This window comes from Nothoprocta perdicaria, unplaced genomic scaffold (genome assembly GCF_003342845.1).
Source record: "Nothoprocta perdicaria isolate Ctin4 unplaced genomic scaffold, notPer1 scaffold_6, whole genome shotgun sequence".
NCBI lineage: Eukaryota > Metazoa > Chordata > Aves > Tinamiformes > Tinamidae > Nothoprocta > Nothoprocta perdicaria.
Window position 1 is genome coordinate 3,374,260 of NW_020455865.1, and position 18,830 is coordinate 3,393,089.

The 18,830-nt window shown below is 60.9% G+C and overlaps 1 protein-coding gene across 2 annotated transcripts; it reads left to right on the plus strand.

The window, feature by feature from the left end:
* Positions 1-3: 3 nt before the first annotated feature.
* Positions 4-18,240, plus strand: RALGDS (ral guanine nucleotide dissociation stimulator). 2 transcript variants are annotated; one of them, XM_026049510.1, is made up of 18 exons: positions 4-180; positions 10,295-10,405; positions 11,368-11,561; positions 12,042-12,116; positions 12,564-12,757; positions 13,081-13,202; positions 13,387-13,602; positions 13,824-13,927; positions 14,294-14,378; positions 15,451-15,528; positions 15,642-15,728; positions 16,015-16,047; positions 16,287-16,408; positions 16,541-16,636; positions 16,774-16,975; positions 17,212-17,538; positions 17,731-17,845; positions 18,000-18,240. In XM_026049510.1, the coding sequence occupies exons 1-18, from the start codon at positions 4-6 to the stop codon at positions 18,173-18,175; spliced, it is 2,514 nt and encodes an 837-aa protein (XP_025905295.1). In that variant the 3' UTR covers positions 18,176-18,240. The 2 variants fall into 2 exon arrangements, with proteins under 2 accessions (XP_025905295.1, XP_025905296.1); XM_026049511.1 differs by having other exon boundaries at positions 17,293-17,538.
* The last annotated feature ends 590 nt before the right edge of the window (positions 18,241-18,830 follow it).

Consider the following 18,830-nt stretch of genomic DNA (forward strand, 5'->3'; position numbering starts at 1 on the left):
CCCATGGTGAGCCGGCCCCGCGCCGCCCCGCGCCATGTCCCGCCGCCCGCCGCGATGTTCGAGCGCGGCCGCCGCGCGCGCAGCCTCTGGGGCGGCGTGAGGCTGGAGGTGGGCGGCGAGCGCGGCCCCGTGGTGCTCAGCAGCTTCACGCAGCTCGACCCCGACCTGCCGCCGCTGGAGGTGAGCGCGGGGGGCGGCTCCTTCACTCGCCCCATGGCGACCCGGCCCTGCGGGCAGGGCTCGGCGCGGAGACGCTCTGCGGCCGGGATGGGTTGCCGAAATCGGGGCTGTTTCCTGGCCTGTTGGAGGCTCCCGCCTGTGCTGCGGGTTGGGCATGAGGTGGAGGCTGCTGGTGAGGGCCAGAGGCTGGTCCCAAGGAGCCGCCCGCGGGGCGCTGGGGGGGTTGTGGTGCCGAGGGGGCCGTGCCGGAGGGTGCGGGATGTCCGGGGTGCTCTGGGCTCAGCGCTGGGTGCCTCAAACCCCGAGCAGCCCCTGTGGTCTCGCTCCAAGCACCCGGTCTATCCCGAGTGAGGAATGGGGCACAGGCACCCGGGATACTCTGACTCAGAGCCGTGGGGTTTTTCCTGGCAACACTCCGAGCGCCAGGAATGTCCTCGGTGCTGGGAGACGTGCAAGGAAGCGGCGGCGCCGGGAGCTGCTGCCGCTTTCGGGGCGGCGCAGGGGTTAATGCCGGGCAGCGGCTCAGGTTTTGTTGGCGTTTGGGGCCAGCTGCAGATGTGCCGCTCCGCTCCGGCCACCTCCCGCTGCGGTGCGGGGGAATGGCCGCTAAATCCCTCTGAGTTGCTGCACACACATCCGGGCAGCGGAGCCAGCGTTTTCATGGGCGATTTAATCTTCCTCGCGGTGCAAAGCGCTCTGCCCCATACCCTGCACTGGAGAGTCTTGGCCAGCCTCGGACGGGAAGGATTCTGCGGAGCCGCGGCCGCGTGGGCTCCCCCGCGGCCCTGCCGGGATCAGGGAAGCAGCAGCGCGGCCGTCGCCACTGTGGCGGGGTGGGCGCGCGGATGCTGTTGGGAGCTCATCATCTGGATCTCGTTATGCCGGGCAGGAAGCGGGTCCGGCCTCGGCGGGCGCGCGCTCCGGGAGGCTGCCGGGCCGCGCGGCGCGGGCAGCGGGAGGAGGGGGACGCGGCCCCTTGCGCTCCCAGGCCTCAGGGAAGGGCCCCTGGGCTCTGCAGGGAGGAGGTCGGGGCGTCTCGAGAGGCGGGGGCTGCAGAAGGGCCGGAGCTGGAGAGGGCAGCCCGGGAGCCCCGGCGGGCTCCGAGCAGCCCCGCTCATCCGAGGGGCGCACGAGTGAGTCCGCAAAACAGAGCGCGTCGACGGCCTCCTGGAGCCCCGTGCTGCTCCCAAGCTGCCGGCACCTCGCGAGCGGAGCGAGGGCGCTCTGAAAGGAAGGCCTTGTTGTGGCGGCCGCCCTGGCACCGGCCTCGCGGGGCTGCAGTCCCGGGGGGAAGCCGCCCTGCAAGGTTTCCCGAGCAGGAATGTTGTCCGGATGAGAAAGCCCCATTGCCAGTCGGTGTTTTCCCAACCTCCATTCCCAATCTTGCTCCAAGCACCCCAGGGTGCTAAACCCGCATCCCTGGGGGAGAGCCCTGGACTGTAGCAGCCTCGGCCTCACTGGGATTCGGAGCAGTGGCTCCACCAGCTCCCACTTCGGCTGGGAGCACCGGCCCAGAGGCAGCTGCACCTCCTGCCTGGAGCTCATCCCATGGGACGGAGCTGTTTCTGGTGGGTCCGTGCCAGCCTGTGTCCCACAAGGACCAGGGAATCCCTGGAAAGCCGCCCCTCCGGTGACAGGGAATATGTGTGCCTCATCCTTGGTGTCCCAGCGGGGGCCTGCGGGCGCCTGCAGAGGGGCGGTCACCGCATCAGCGCTCGGAGCCGCCTATCCCGGCGCTTGGGAGAGCCCTTCCCGATTGCGCCGTGATTTTCACAGCGCTGAAGAGGCTGTTTGAACTAACACGATTGTCTGAAGCGATGGCCTGGGCCGCTGTGCAGACCTCCCGCCCTGACCTTTCTGCTGCAATCCAACCCAAATCAGTGACAAGTGGCAGTTGTTCCGGCCCGGATCCACGGAACAAGTTTGGGGTTTCGTGCTGGCCTGTAAACACGGCTGCGGGTGACACGGGCAGGAACTGTCACGCGACCCTGGGCCCCGTGCGCTGGGTGTCCCTGTGGAGCAGGGGCTGGGCTAGATGATCTCCAGGGGTCCCTTCCAACCTCGACCATTCCGGGATTCAGCGACTTGCGGAGCTCCGGGACGAGCGCTCGGCGCTGACGCTGAGCGGAGCAGCCCCTATTGTTGCCATTCTGTCCGGATTTGTTTTCTGAACAATTAAGAGACTCTCAGTCACTAAACACATCCTTGAAAGCTTCAATTACTCAGCCCAGCTGCTTTGGAGGTCAGTGCTTGTTCTTCATGGCTGGGAATGAGGCGAAGGAGGGACAAAGATACCTCTTAAAAGCCGTTTCCTCGGTGCTCCCTACGGCGCGCACGGAGGAAGAGCCTTTTCTCTCAGCGTGAGCCACCCCTCACGCCCCGCAGGACGAGCATCATCTGTTGGTGTTTCTGGGGTGGGGATCTGCGTCCTGGCTCCCTTCCAGGAGCCCGGAGCCGGCCGGGAGGCCGCAGCAGGCCCGGATGCCGGTGGCCGCTGCGGAGCGGGAACGGCAGCGGGGGGCAGGGATGTTTTATTATTATTTGCTCTCGTTGCAGGGAAGCCGGAGGGAGGTTCCTGAGTGCGTTTGTACCAGGCTCGCCTTACGCAGCGGCTGCTCCGCCGCCTTTCTCTGGGGGTGGGAAACCCGCCGGGGTCTCGCACGGGGCTTAGAGGATTTAGCACCAGGCTGGCGGCCCTGGAAAGTGAAACCTTCTGTTTATCGTGTGAAGAGGGAACCCACACCCGGGCTTTCCCCTTGGGAATGCCACAGCGGGGGGAAGGAGGTCCCATGTAGACATATGGTGCTGCGGGCGGGTTGTGTCCCGCTGTTGTGGTGCCGGGGAGCGGGTCGGCTGTACCCTGGAGCTGGAGGAGCCCATTCCCAGAGCCACTGCCACGGGTTGGGATGCAGAGAGGGCCCTGCCACCAGCGCCTTCTCCGCGGCCTTTCCGGCTCTCGGTGCCGGTCGCTGCGTCCCCCCGGGGCCGGGAGCTTATTTAGGTCACCGGGAGCACATGCCAAGCCCGGGCATCCCCTCCTTGCGCTTCCTCTCGCGCCGCTGCCTCCCGAGCGGCCCTTTATCGAGCGCCCGCCTCCCTCCTGTTTCAATACATGTCTGCAGGGCTGTTTCGCTTCTCAAATATTTCTCCCATCTCCCACGGACCCAGCAAGAGGGGGGGAAAAAATGTCGTTGCTAAGGAACGGGATTTAGCTCCAATGCCGGCCGCGCCGAGCGGGGCCCTTTGCCAGCGATTCCGGCCGGGAGGGCTGCGGGGGGCGGAATTCCAGCGCCCGCCTTGCGCATCCCGGGCCTCGCTGCCACCTGCAAGGCCCGGGAATCGGGATTTGAGGCGCAAAGGGAGGGGGGGGAGCCACGGGCGCTGAGGCTCCCCTATGGATTAAACTTGTTTCTCTGCTGCTGTTGGGATGTGCCGGCTGGGAGCCCGGGAGGGCGGCCTGTGCGGAGGGCACCCGCGGGAGCCGCTCTGTGCAGCCGGAGTGTCGCTGCCTGGGGGGTCAGGCCAGCGCAGCCCCTTCATGTCACACACGGGGACGTTTCGCTGCTCTGTCCGTGCCCGCAGGTGTGTGGGCACAGGCTGGCAGGGACACTTTGCTGCCCGGGTGGCTCTTCGCGCTCCCATGTTGGGGACACGAGCAGAGCTGCCAGACGCCCGGCTGCCTTCCCGAGGTGACGGGAGACGAGCAGCAGTTTTGACTTGCAAGCAGATTGCGCAGGGAAGGCAGCAGTGGTGCCGCGCTCGGTGATGCGGAGCAGCTCCCTGTGCCGTGGGCGCAGCCGCCGCCGGCTCCCTGCTCTGCTGCCGCCCCGGGGCGATGCCAACGCGCAGGGTCTGGCCCAGCCTTGGGGACCTCTGGCTCTGAGCATTGAGTCAAACTGTTGGGTTTGCGTTTGATCTTTTTTAAGGATCTGTTTTGGAGTGGGTGTTTGGGTCAAGCTGTGTTTGCGCTGGAGAGATCCCTCCTGCGAGGGCGGCTGAGGGACCGCATTGCTGCTCGTTCCGAGCGCCCGTCCTGCTGTTCTGGACATGGGGCTCCCTGGAGATCCTCGCGTGGCTGATGCTGGCACCGACTGCGCCACTCGCGTCCCCGGGATGCCCTGCGGCTCCTCTGCAGAGCCAGCAGCATCCAGAGCTCCCGGGCAGCCAGTTCACCCCAGCTCGGTGCCGCTGCTGTTTCCTCCCCAAAGGTGCCGACTAAGCCTCGGCTCTCCTGTTGCTTCAGCTGTGGGAATTGGGGCAGTCCCCAGGTGGTGCCTGATGAGCCCTGTCTCTTTACCTGCTCACGTGGCACCTCGCACCTTGTTGGCACCTATCTAAATAATGCCAGGAAGAGGCAATTTCCCTGATTGCAGGGGAGATTTCCCTAATTGCAAGATAGGAGCACTTGCTGCTCTGGCTCTACAGAGCCTGGAGGCACGCAGGGAATGGGCCGGACCAGGAACCATCCGCGAGGAACCTCTTGCCTGCGGGCGCCCCCAAAGCCCTTCCTGGCACGGAAGCCAAGGTGACGGCCGGGAAATCCACAGCTGGGAGCGTGGGGCGGGAGAGGAGGGCGGGAGAGGCAACAAATGGAGGCGCCCGCGTCACGGGGGCCTGGCCGGGAGAGGGCCCAGGGCAGACAAAGGCCGCGTTGATCCGGCCCCGCGCTCCGCTCGCCCGCCGCCCTTCCCGGGGTCCGAGTGTGGCAGGGGGGTTTGCTCAGGGCCGGGGCTCTCTGAGGATGCGATGGCTCCATCAGGAGAGAGGTGAACTCAGCAACTCGCAGGTGCGAGGCACAGGCCCTGCCCTGGCGCAGCAGTGAGCAGATCTCCGGCTCGTTTGCGCAGAGCGGCACAAACGCGCTGGGCGAAGCAAAGCAGACATTTCACCAGCAAACATCCAGACTGGGCTGTGGGGTCGCTCAGCTCCAAGCAGTGACCCGTGCGCAGCCCTTTCCCAACACGTGGTCGGGTTCTCACTGTGACGATGCGGGCTGCAGGATCAGCAGAGCGATGGGCACTCAGGTAGGCTCGAGTGCTGTCTTTTCACATCCTGCTGCGCTGGGAGGAACAAAAAGACGTTTTTAGTTTTGCACCCGTGACATTTCTTACAGATTTCTACTCCTTCTTAGTGAAAACTGAGCTGCCTCCAGCGAGCCGCTCGATCTCGATTCACGGAGCAACGTGTATTAATTTTTTATGTGCCAGTTGTCACCGACCGTGTCCTTCTGGTTTCACTTCCAGTAATTACCCGCTGGGCTGCAGCGGAGTTTGCAGCAGAGCGGCTGCCCTTCCGCCAGCTGCATCCCCCGTAGCCAGGCCCGGTGCTGCGTAGGCGCCGAGCGCGGACGCCGAAGCGATCACGGAGCCAAGAAATGTGGAGCAAGAGCTGGAACTGCTGTGTCGGCGGGATCCTTTTTCCATGAACTTAGAGAGGAAGCAAAACCTGCTGCCCTCGGGTTTTCTGGGGCACTGGGGGGGCCTGCACAGGGAGCCCTTCCCGGCACCTTCCCTTGCAGGAGGCCTGGGGTCATCCTGCTCTGCGGCAGCCCTTGGGCTGCTTTTTCACTGAGGAGGCAAAACCTGAGAAGTGCTGATGGGCTTTGGGTGCCCGGCGGGCAGGGACACGGGATTTTTGGTAAATCACCTGCGTTTGGGGTCTTTGCTGCCATTTGGTGCAGGTGTCGTTCCTCTTCCCCAAGGAGCCCCTGACCTCTGTGGCTTGGTGGGGTCCAAGTGGGCACCAAGCACTTCTAAATATCCGTGACTCGTAATTTCCAGAGTGCAGAATCAGCAGAAAAGCTTTTCTGTGTGGAAAGCCCTTAATTCCCCGTAGAAGCAAACCCAGACCAAGCGGGGCTGGGTTTGGGGTACGTGCCCTGCCTGCTAGCTGCAGCTAAGAGGCTTAGTCCCTAATCCCGCCCGCAGCCCCTGGAACCGCTCCGGAGGCTGGAGGCGGCCGTGTCCTCTCCGACCTCCCTGCAAGGGGAGCATCCCGCATTGCATCCCACCCCGGCACGCGGAGCCGGAGCGGAGCATCGGGAAGCGCCGCCCGCGGAGCCAAGCCGCTGATGACGAGAACAGGCTCCCGGCTGCCACCGCAGCCTGGCAAAACCAGCCCTGGTTCACAGCGGGTTTAAGTTTAGCCTTTAGCCTTCTGGCTCTTTTCCTCGTCTTTTCCTGTTCCTCGCTTTGGGGGTATTTTTTTAATGGGCCCTTGGAATCGGTCCTGGTTGGTGAGAGCTCAGAGGCAGGAAGGAAGGCAGAGGCTGTCAGGGGGGAAAAAGAAAAAAAAAAAAAAAGGCAGGGGGGGAAAGGAAAAAGGAAAGAAAAAAAGAAAAAGGGGGTAAAAAGGAAAAAAAAAAGAAGGAAAAAAAAAAAGGAAGAAAAAAGAGAGAAAAGCAAATGTGTCCACGTGTGTACAACCTTGCTGTCAGCCTGACCGAGCTCCATGTGTCCCGAGCACCCATGGGTGCGGATCAGCCCTGAGCAGCTCGAGGAGCACGCGGACGTGCTGGGCCTGGCACCATGGGACAACCCAGGTACACCGTGGGCAATCCCGGAGCGGAGGAGCGGGCGCCGCTGCCTGGAGGTTCCTGCCAGGAAGAGGGTTGTGCCGCGTGGGCCTGTTGGGAGAGCAGGACGGAGGGAACTTCTGCTTTTGTGGCCGTTATCTTGAGTCCACAGAGCTGAGGTTGTTTTCCTTTCACTGGCTTTGGCTTTTCTTGCTTCCTTTCGGATGATGTGGCGTGTTTTGGCTTACATAAGAACCCCCAAAGCTGCTGCTGCCTTGCCCGGGTTCGGGATTTGTTCCCGGGAAGCCAAAGTAAACGCTGGGCTGGGGCAGCCCGTGGAGGAAGCGGCGTTTCGTGAGGTGGATTCCGTAATTTCTGGAAAGGCCCCTTTGAGACCACATTGGAGAGCGTGACTTGGAGAAGGGACTTGAAACTAAAACTTAACTCGTGTTTAAGAGCAGAGCCCTGCTTTCCGTTTGAGGCTTTCCCAGCAAATCCCTGCAAGTTTGTGCAAACGCAGAGCTTAAAGGAGAAGCTGCTGCTGATCTCGCCGAGCTCCGGCTCTGCCCGGTCTTGTTCCCTCTCCGGGCGTTGATTCCCAGCAGAGGCAGGTTCCCAGGCTGGGATGTGCCATGAGCAGGGCTGTGTCCCATTTGCTCTCCCAGCTGGCATCATTGCTGTGGCAGAAGCAGCGCAGGCCTTGGGAATTGCGGTCCCAAGAATCCCGTGCTTGCTGATGTGCCTTGTAAAAGAGGCAATTTGTGCTCCTAAAAGATAATCCTGCTGCACACGTCTTAATCTTTCAACCAGCAGCCGTGCAGGGAGCATTGGTAAAAGCACTTTAAGTGGTTCTGTCTCTTCCACGGGTGCTGAAATTCCTTCCTGCTGCACCAGGTTATTTTGTGCCCGTGGAGGCCAACGCGCCGGCACAGGGACAAGTTAGCCAAGCACAGGGGTTTCTTGTGTGCCTCTAACCTTCCGTGCGAGTTTCCAGGTGTCATTTGCTCGTGTCCCTCCCATGGGAGTCTAATGGGGTCCCAGTGTCCTCAGCAGCAAGGTGCTCCGAGCTGGTGCCTTCATCCACCCTTCGCTGGGGCTCTCGGCAGCGGCTCGGCCTGTGCCGGCCGCCCTGGCTCCCTCAGCACTGCCGTGTTCGCCCGCCTCGCCAAAACTGAAGCCGTGTTCAGTGTTTCAGGTTGAACTGGTGATGAAGGAGGGTTCCTGTGCGTGAGATCAGCCCTGGTTGAGCACCCGAGCCCCCCGTTCCCTTTCATTTTGGGGTAGAAAGCTCCAACAGATAACGGCAGCAGACAGCCGGAACCAGGAACCATTGCAGCCGAATTTACCATATTATAACTCTTTTAAGACCATTGTGAAGATGTTTGTCTTTCCCGGGAGCCCTAGAGGGAAGGACTGGGAGTGCCAGGCTGCGGATCTGGGAGTTCTTGGCTCCTGTGGCCTGAATAAACCGTAGTTGGAGGCTCTGGCTCTGTCCTAGTGATGTGCAAGGAGAGAAACCCGCTCTCGGTGCAGGTGCCGACCTGGGTCTTCGCGGCCCCCATCCTGCTCGTTATTTCCTTGCCTCATAACAGACATGTGCAGAATGCTCAATCAGCGTCTCGGAATAACCAGCGGCAGGAAAGAGGAAGCTCCTGCAGAATATAAATAACCAAATTTTAAAAAGTACGAGCGTGGCAGCCTTGGCGAGCTTAGCCCAGAGCTGCCGGGAAGCGGCGTGCGCTTTGTGCGGTTTGCAGAGGGGGAACTTGGGGGGACAGCACCCAAGTCAGCAGGAAAAAAATGAATGAATCTGACAGTCGTGAATATGGGAAGGAAATGAAATTTGCTTCTACGTGCATCAAAATCAGGCGTATCCTCCACTTGTGACATGAAACACATGGGTGAAATCCACTGCATGGTTATGGCAGGACTTTCCACCCGGGTAGCTCAGCAGCTGCCAGCGATTCATTGATCGATCCTGGGACATTCTGTATCTGTGTGATTTATTTATTAATTTTAATTGCATCCCAGCAAATATCTTTTATTTGGATGCTTTGTATCTAGAGTTGGAAGCTGCATATCCAGATCTCTGCTCTGAGTTGCACTGAACCAGACTAAATCTAGAGCCTTCCTCCAGCCAACAGGCACAATAATGGGAAGCCACAGAAAGGAGGGATTTGCAGGGGAGATTTCGGCAGGCGGAGAGGCCAGGAGAGCTGCTGCGAAGCCCTGGTCGTGGGGATCTCCTTGCTCTACCATGCGTGGCCTTGGGCAGTGGGTTTGCGTGCCTGAAAAGCATCTCCTGCACAAAGGCATGGCACCACGGGCTGGTGGGCAAGCGGCAAGGAGATCTTGCAGGCTTTTCTTCCTTGTTGTTGGAAGCAGCATCCCCGCTGGGAAGAAAGGCACCACGGCTGAGATGGGATGCAGGTTGGTAGCTCCTCCGTAGATGGTGGGTGAAGGAGTTTTCATCCCCGAAATCCAGGCCTGAAAGTAAATTTGTGCCGTAGCTCATCCCACATGCAAGGTGCCATGTCTGTTCCAGAGGCTGTCGCTGCTCCATGGGCATTTCCATGTGCCTTGTGGGCATCGGGCTGCGGGAAGCGCCCGGCTGGCACCGTGTGCACGCAGCAGGGACTTGGCCCCAGGAAGGCTCCCTCTGCCTCTGACCCACTTCCTGCTTTTCCAGGTGTTTTCCCCATATGGCCAGCAGTGGGTTTGGCAGTGCTTTCGACCCAGCGCTCCGGGTAGGGCGGCAGGAGGGAGAGATCCCTGCAGTGCTTAAAAGGATCCGCTTAAATCCACTCCAATCCGCTTGGGGAGAGAGCCCTGACTCAGCAGGGGGGCCGGGCAGGAACCCGAATGATCCTCGCAGGGCCGGAGCCGCCAAGGAGCCAGCTCAGGCTCCCGGCCAGTGGGAGAGCAGCCAGCAGAGCCCGGCTCCTGCCTTGGGATCGGCCTTTGGAAGGATCTCCACTTTCCTAACACGTTTTAGGAAGTCCCCATCCTGCTTGGGAGCAGAAAGCTGTGCCCCATGGCCAGGCACCTGCCCGTCACCGCTCCATAGTCTTTTCCTGTGTTTCTGCTTCCCCACCTCCAGTTTGTTCCTCGAGGCCGGGCCACTTGCTGCTCATAGGCAGCTTGGATTTGCAGTTATTATTTATTGCCTAGGTTATTGCACGGTTATTATTTATTGTATAGATTATTGCACGGTTATTATTTATTGCCTAGATTATTGCACAGTTGTTATTGATCACATAAGGTGCAGTTAGGTGCTGAGGAGCCCAGGTTGCTGCAGTGGCGGGTTGCCCAGGCTGCATCACCCTGGGCAAGGGCGGAGGTTTGGCCAGGGCAGGCACATGGAGGCCGGGACACGGCTCCAGGGCTCTGTGCACGAGGGCTGGGGTGCCCCGGGGTGGCAATGAAGGGTTGCAAGGGGCCCGGAGCTGCGGCATGGTGCCCCGTGTGTGGCAGGGGTGGGTGAAGCCCTGTGGCACCCGGCTGTCCCCTGTGCCTTGCTGGCTGCCTCACTGGGTCCTGCAGCGGTTTCTCTCTTGCGTTTCCTCCTCATCTCACCATGTGCCGCGTTGTCCCCCGCAGAGCTCCACACAGGAGATCGGTGAAGAGCTGGAGGATGGCGTGATCTACAGCATCTCGCTGCGGAAGGTGCAGCTGCATCACACGGCCAACAAAGGGCAGCGCTGGCTGGGGGTAAGTGGAGCCCGGCCTCTGCAGGGCCCGGCCTCTGTGCTCTGCAGCCTCCACGGGGTCCAGCCTTCGCGCTCCGCAGCCTCCACTCGCTCTTCCCAGGCCTCTCCCTGCCACAGTCGCTGTACAGGCTTTGCACGAGCCCACGTCCTGCCTCCTCTTCCCCAGGCACCCTTCTTGGTGCAGGAAGGGTTCCAGGTTGGTCCCCTGTCCTCTTTGTCCCTCTGCTGCTGCTGCTCAAGAGCCTCTTCCAGATGGGAGCCTTCCCACGACTCCTGTTTGCAGACAGGGCTGCTGCCTGCAAGCAGATCTCCTCTGCCCTTCCACATGTGCTTCACTTTTCTCTCCCTTCTGTATTTTTTCCTTCCCTTTTTCTTTCCCCTTCTGCATTTTCTGAGCTGAAGAAGTATTTGCACTGGGCAAGCCCGGAGCCAGCGCTAAAGGGGAGCTGATGCTCTCCCTCCCAGCGCTCCCCATAGAGGTAGAGCGTGTCTTTAACTCCCTTTTAGCACAAAAGCTGCCCTGCAAACAGGAGGAAGCGTGCGTAGTGCGCAGCAGCTCAGGACTTCCCAGCTTGGGGCTGTGGGGACGTTGCTTCAGTTCCCGTTCGTCGTGGGGATTTACCCCCTCGTACCGGGGTGTGGGAAGGGACAGAAGTGGGGAAGGGAAGGGACGCTTCTGCTTGGAAGCGTCCTGCCGACGTTGCCTCCCCCTTGCTGTGGCTTCCAAGCAGAAGTGCAGGGGCTGGCGAGTGGGTTCCAGCCACCCCGCAGCCTTCCCTGGGACTTTCCAGCACTCCGGCCTTCAGGGCTGCCCGCTTGGTGTCCCAGAGGACCTGGCCTCCCTTTGAGCCTCACGTCCCTTCGTGGTGCCGCGGCGCAGAGCGGCACCCGGCATGTCCCCAGTGCGCAGGTGTCGCGGCGCGCGGCGCTCCCGGCTGCTGACTGGCGCTCCTGTCCCCGCAGTTCGAGAACGAGTCTGCCTTGAACCTCTACGAGACGTGTAAGGTGCGGACGATAAAAGCCGGCACCTTGGAGAAGCTCGTGGAGTACCTGGTCTCGGCCTTCAAGGGCAATGACTCTACCTACGTCACCATCTTCCTGTGCACTTACCGGGCCTTCGCCACCACCAAGCAAGTGCTGGACCTGCTGCTTAACAGGTGAGGCTGCTGCTCACCCCTAAATGTGCTGCTGGTGGCCCGGGCCCATGGCAGGGGAGCTCCTGTGGCCTTGGCTGCTGACAAGCCGTGGGTCATTGCCCGTCTGGGATCTGTCCCTTGTCTTAGGGACAAAATAAAGGCTTCCAGGAAGGAGCTCTGCCTGAGGCTGCCTTGCCGTAGCTCATCCGGCCACCTGTGATCCAAGCTGTCTTGCTCCCCCTGTCTCCTGCACATGCTCCATCTCCTTTTGCATTCCCATCCCGCACGTCTGCCTGTCCCGAGCAGCGGGACAGGGTTTGCAGGAGCTCGGGGCTGGGGCACGTTTGCTGCCCTGGCAGGATGGGGAAAGCAGGACAATGTCAGGGAGGTTCATCTTGAAGGAAGCCTGCCAAAGCTGCTGGGTGACCAGGAGGGACAGGACCCGGAGCTGGGAGGCAGCAGGCTCGAACGCTCAGTGTCTCCTCGTTACATTCCCCTCAGATATGGCAAACTCCACGCGCAGTCGAACGGGGACCACGCCAGGCACACTGTGGACGAGAGGATGGAGCTGAAGAAGTGAGTAGGACCTTGCTGTGGGCAGGGACTGCATCTGTGTCCCTTGGCTCGCAAAGGCTGGGGTGGAGCCTTCCCCAGGAGGCAAAAACCTCGCGGGTGCTGGAGATGGGCTGCTTGCGGCGAGGTCAGGCTGGGCGCTCCAAGTGGGGATGTCACTGAAATGAGTTACTGAAACTTGATCCCATTCCCAGCTGAGGCTCTTGGGCTGGGAAAGTTTCTGGAACAGTAAGGTCGAGTCCAGCTTCTCGTTTTAAGCACAGGGCCACGTTCCCTCTCCTGCCTAATCTTGGGACTAGCCCTGTGGCAGCACGTTGGAGATGAGTGGCTGTGGTGGTGGTTCTTCAGCTGTGCGATGGCACGTGTGGTCCCGCACTCCTCGTCCCCAGGTGCACACAGGTTTCGAGTGACCCCTCGTCTCACCTGAGCCTCTCTGTGCTCTCCCCACAGCACCATCTCCTCCATCCTGGGCGCCTGGCTGGACCAGTACTCGGAGGACTTCCGCAAGCCCCCGGACTTCGCCTGCCTCAAGCAGCTCATCTCCTACGTGCGCCACAACATCCCCGGCTCGGACCTGGAGCGCCGAGCTCGCATCCTGCTCCACCAGTTTCAGCAGCAAGAGCATAGCGAGGCCGAGGCAGAAGGTGGGGGGCTGTTCCCCACTCACCGAGAGGGGCTGGGGCTGTGGGGGGAGATGGTCCCGTTAGCATTGAGGGTCTCCAGACCCTCAGATCTCACCATGTGGCTGAAATCCTAACTGCAGTTATGTGGAGGAGTTAATCCAAGTGAACTGGAAGTGAGGTCTCCAAATGGATTAGCTAATCCTCAGCAGACACTCGCATCCAAAGGATGTGGCTGTCCTTTTATCCGAGCCCGCTGATGGGGAAGCAGGCTGGAAAAGCGCTTGAGTTGGGATGTGGGGGCCTGGCCTCGCCGTGGTGCTCAGCTGGGTGCCCTTCCCTCGCAGCTGTGGAGCACGGCAGCTGCCCCTTCCAGCTGGCCGAGGAGAACGGGCTCAGCGAGGGCAAGTCCGACTTCCTCTCCTTCTCACCAGAGATGGTGGCGGAGCAGTTCACGCTGATGGACGCCGTGAGTATTGGTTGGACAGCCAAGTCCTTGGCTGCTGTGCACTGGGGCGCAGCGCTCTGCCTACCTGCTGCTCCGGGCACAGACCTTCCCTTGTCTCTTCCCTTGCTTCCCGCTGTGCCTTTTGCTGGTTGTCTGCTCTCGTTCCAAGATCCCAGAGACCCATCTCCATCCCTTTGTCCTCCAGGAGCTGTTTAAGAAAGTGGTGCCTTACCACTGCCTGGGCTGCATCTGGTCGCAGCGAGACAAGAAAGGCAAAGAGCATCTGGCACCCACCATCCGCGCCACCGTCTCCCAGTTCAACAGCGTGGCCAACTGCGTCATCGCCACGTGCCTTGGGGACCGCTCGCTGAAGCCGCAGCAGAGAGCCAAAGTGGTGGAGCGGTGGATTGAAGTGGCTCGGGTAGGACAGCCCTGTGTCCCGCTGGGTTCACCACGCGTCCCAGCAAATGCCTGGAGTCTGTCCTGAAAGGCAGCGCTGTGCAAGGGCACCCTCGGGGGGAATGCGCTCTCCTTAAGCGAGGAGTTTGCAGGGGAGATCTGAAGCATCCTGTGATGTGAATTCGTGCAGGGCTGGCTGACCCGCTCTAATGCTGGGTCCCGCGTCCCCTTGTCTGTCCTCAGGAGTGCCGCATCCTGAAGAACTTCTCCTCCCTCCGAGCCATCCTCTCAGCTCTGCAGTGCAACGCAGTTCACCGGCTAAAGAAGACCTGGGACGAGGTGCTACGGTGAGCAGAACCCCTGCGATGATTTGAGGGAAGGGCTGCTGCCCAGCGTTGCTTCCTTGGAAGGAGAAGAGGAGGGGGCAGCAGGGCCAGGGGTTGTGCTATAGCTGTGTCCCTTGAATGCGTACATGGGATCCTCTCCTTGGCTTCGGCATCACCTCTTGGAGGGTGTTCTAAACCCAGGGACAAGCTTAATATGTCAGGGATCTAAGGAGGGCCCAAGCAGCACTGCTCCCTCCTCCCTGCAAAACACCCCAAGACATCCCCGAGGGGCTGGAGCGGTGAGTGCTAACGGGGCAGGCGGTGAGTGGAGGGCGCCCGCAGGCACTGCGTTATCGTTGCTCATTTCCCTGGTCTCTCCCCGTGCAGGGAGAGCTTCCGCACCTTCCACGAGCTCTCAGAAATCTTCTCTGATGAGAACAACCACTCTCTGAGCCGGGAACTCCTCATCAAGGTAGGGGAAGTGGGTTCCCACCGCCCACGTTGCTGCATCTTTGCTGGGGAATTCACAGAGGGTGCCCCAAAGAGCAGCTTGTTGTGCTCTGCCTGTGCACATCTCAGCCAGGGCTGGTTCTGTCTCTGTTTGCATTCGTGTGAGCTCAGGCTGGGAGGGACTTGTTGCTTGTCGGGAGCTCAAACCTCTGCTGGGCCCACAGGGAGAGGCAGCTCTGGGGCGTTTCTGAGTCAGCCGGGCAGGGGTGGCTTGTGCGGCGGTTTCAGACAGCGTTTGGCTGCCGACGACGCTTCCCGCTTTTCCACCCACGGCGCTTCCTGCTGCCTGAGCAGCGCAGCAGGTAGAGAGAAGCTGTTGGACGCCGTCCCGTGCACCAGATGTGGCTTCTCCCCAAGGGCAGCCGCCTTTTAACAGCCTGGTGCAAAGGGCAGCTCTGTGGGGCGGCCCCTCCAGTTAAGGTGGGGTTGGGAAGGCGGCTGCAAAACTGCCCTTTCCCCACGGGACCTTCCTTGGCTTTGCAGCCGAGCTGCAATCCGCGGCTGAGATCACCCGGGATCTGCAAGGGAACAAAACCTCCCATTGAGGAGCTGTTTATGTGCAGAGCCCAACGCAGGGAGCAGCACTTCCATTCACTGGGACTGTCCTCCCCGTTTGCCACAAACAGGCTCCGCTTTGATTTCCTCCCCTTGCTCTTGTCTGCAAGGGAAGTTGTACCAAGAAAAGTGGGTGTGAAATTCAGCCTATATGTCAGGGCCGCTTCCCGTTGGGACATTGGTTATCTTTTGTCTAATAGTCTCTTTCTCCTAGCTCAGTTCTGTGTTATCTCGTAAGGTGGCTATCTGTGGCTCTTTCAGGGTGTTCTCTTTCCTGAGGTTTTGAGCTATTACAAAAGAAAAAAGCTCCTACAGAATGAAAGAAAAACTTCCTACAAAATGAGGCAGAGTCTTATCTCTGTTTTGGTAGTTGGGAGATCCAGGCACAGAGAGCAAAGGGCGCAGCAGACCTTGCGGGGCAAGATGGGGCTGCTGGATGGGTTCCCCCCTTGCTGACCCCTGCTCTCCCCCTCATCTAGGAGGGCACGTCCAAATTCGCCACCTTGGAGATCAACCCCAAGAGGGCTCAGAAGCGGCAGCAGCAGCAGCGGGAGATGGTGAGTGGGGCATCGCAGGCCCCACGTTCCCTCCCCACGGCCTGCAGTGCCGGTGCAGCTCTGTGCTGACAGCTCTGTGCTGACGCCGTTGCTGTCCCTTGGTGTCCCCTCAGGGCGTGATGCAGGGCACCATTCCCTACCTCGGCACCTTCCTCACAGACCTGGTGATGCTCGACACCGCCATGAAGGACTTCCTGGACGTACGTATCGCCTTCTCACATCCGTGGTGAGGAGGGGGTGACATACGAAGGGCCGCGTCCCTGCACATCCTCCATCCCACACTGCACCCCTGTGCATGGGAGCCATGGAACATCCTCCATGGAGCTATGGAACATCCTCTGTGCGTCACCCACAGCCGTGGCCACTCTCACACTGCCCCGTGGTGGGCATGACCCGCACTGCAGCGGCAGCACCCGGAGCGGGCGGAGGGATATGGAAAATACCCTGCTCCTGCTTCACACTGATGTCCAACCCTTTCCTTTTCAGGGAGGGCTGATCAACTTTGAGAAGAGAAGGAAGGTGAGAGGTTTTCACTGCTGGCCACGGGGCTGGGTGGAGGGAGGAGACTGATCATGTGCCAGCCCAGGCTGTACCAGTCACTTCGGGGATGATGATCCCTCTTTTTGCTTTGCTGTCCTGTTTTTTGTGTTATTGCGGGGAGATGTTGGTCCCTCACAGGCATTTCCACGCATGGCGCTGGGGTTTTTGGGGCTGGCACCAGGCAAACAGAGCAGCTTTCAGCACTTGATTCCCAACAGGAATTCGAAGTCATTGCCCAGATCAAGCTGCTTCAGTCGGCCTGCAACAACTACAGCTTCACGCAGGAGGACCATTTTGTGGACTGGTTCCACAGCCTGGAGCGGCTGAGCGAGGCCGAGAGGTGAGCAGGAGAAGAGCAAGCTGAAGAGCAGCTTCTTCATCTTCAGCGCCTCACTGGGCTTCCCAAGCCCCGCGGCGCCGGCCGCATCGAGTGGGAGCGTGGGGAGCCCAACCCTGTTCTCTCCCCTGCCAGCTACGGGCTGTCGTGCGAGATCGAGCCTCTGTCGGAGTCGGCCAGCAATACGCTGAAGACGAAGAAAAACACGGGCATCATCAAGCGATGGAGCGAGTGAGTCTGCTTGTCGGTCCCGGCACACATGGGGCGGGAGCTCGTGCCGCTGGTTGGGACGCAGAGGTGGCCGCTCTGCTTTCTCTGTCCCATCCGTCCTCCTCACCCCGGCCGCCTCCTTCCCTCTGTCCCGGCAGCCGGCAGCCACCGAGCACCGAGCCCTGCGCCAGCGGCAGCTCCCACTCCAAATCCTTCGACCAGCTCAAGTGCGGGCAGTACCTGTGCAGCGGGGACACCACCGACTCGGTGAGCGTCACGTCCGCCGGCTCCAGCAGCTCCGACGTGGAGGAGATCAACATCAGCTTCATCCCCGAGTCCCCCGACTGCCAGGAGAAGAAGGTAGGGGGCAGCTCGCGGAGCTCTCGCCGCGTGTCAGCAGGCACGCGGGACACGGCATGGCGGGAGTGGGGTCCATACGGCTGCCTCCGACTTGCTGCAGCTCGGGAGGCCTTTGCTGCTGTTGGGGGTTCGCCTTGGAGCCACGGGGCTCCTGTGCCTCCCCTCTCCGGCGGTTGGGCCTTGTGTTGGTCCCCACTGTCACAGCTCAGTGAGTTCCTCTGACCTCCCTTCCCCAGCGCTCGCACGCCCCGTCTCCAGCTGACGGAGGAGCTAAACCCACCGTGTCCTCTCCGTCCCCTCTCCTCCCTGCTCTCCAGTTCTGGGAATCCACCTCTCTCTCCTCCCTGGACACTTCGGGGATCGGCTCAGGCTCCAGCAGTGCCTCGTCCTCTTCCGTCTCCTCCACGCCGGTGACGGCCTCCCGTACCCATAAGCGCTCCGTCTCTGGCATCTCCAGCTATTCATCTCTCTCGCTGCCCCTCTACAACCAGCAGGTCGACGACTGCTGCATCATCCGTGTCAGCCTGGCCGTGGACAACGGCAACATGTACAAGAGCATCCTGGTTAGCACAGGGCACTGGTGGTGACCTCGGGTGGGCTGGGAGCGGGACACGTCGGGAAGAGGCTCCTTTTGTGAGCCCAGCCGGGGATGGACCCACCATTGGGATGCAGGGAGCTTTGGGAGCTTTTGGAGCTTTTGGGACTTCCCGGCATTTTGCTGCCCCTGGATTAACGAATGTTCTGCTCTCTCACAGGTGACGAGCCAAGATAAGACACCAGTCGTTATTCGCAAGGCCATGGCCAAACACAACTTGGATGGGGACCGTCCTGAAGATTATGAGCTTGTCCAGATAATCTCGGAGGAGAGAGGTGTGTGTTGAGGAGCACGGGGAGCACTGGGGGTTGAGCAGGGCTGGGAGGGGACGTCGGACGGGTCTCAGCGCCTGGGGACAGCACCGTAGCAGCTCTGGGCCCTACTCAGAACAAGGACATCCAGCTAATCCGCACCCTCCATGTCTTCCAGAGCTCAAAATCCCCGACAACGCCAACGTCTTCTACGCCATGAACTCTGCCGCCAACTATGACTTCGTGCTCAAGAAGAGGGGCTTCTCAAAGGGCGTGAAGATCAAGCACGGCTCCAGCTCCACCCTGCCCCGCATGAAGCAGAAAGGCCTGAAGATCGCCAAGGGCATCTTCTAGCTCCAGCCCCACTGCCACCCCTCACCGACAGGGCCTTGGGGCCCCGCTGCTCCGGGCCACGTGGTGCCACCGGGCATGGCAAGAGGAGCCGCCCCGGCCCGCAGGAGACGGCAACGCATCCCCCTCTTCCAGGGAGCCTCCTGGGTCACTGCAGCCGCCCGCCATGCGGCCTCTCCCTGCATGAGCTCCCATTTCAATCAGGTCTTTTTTTCTACACAGAAAAGGCAGCAGGGGGATTTTTTTTTTTCCTAGTGATTGTGGGATTAGGGTTTTCTCTTCCTTTTTTTTTTTTTTTTTTTTTAAAAATCTCTCCTTCCACGGTGCGACAGCAGTGCAGCCGCTGGGCTGCCCCGAGCTGGATCCCGCCTCTCTGCCGTAGGTGCCTTGTGTCTGCGCGAGCCGGGGGGCCGGCAGCTCACAGAGGGGGCCGTTTGCTGGGAGACGTCGCCAATCCCGGCATTGTTTTACCTCCCGCTCCTTCCTCCCTACCGCTGGCATCGCCGCCTGCCGCCCTTGTCCTGGGAAAAGCTCCCGGAACGGAGGCACAGCCGGGCAGGCTGCGGCTGGCACGTCCTCGAGCTGCACTCGGAGGCGCCCGTGTTCAAACCTCGCACCAAAGATCCCACGCCGGCGGCGGCCTCCCGCTCCCCACCGC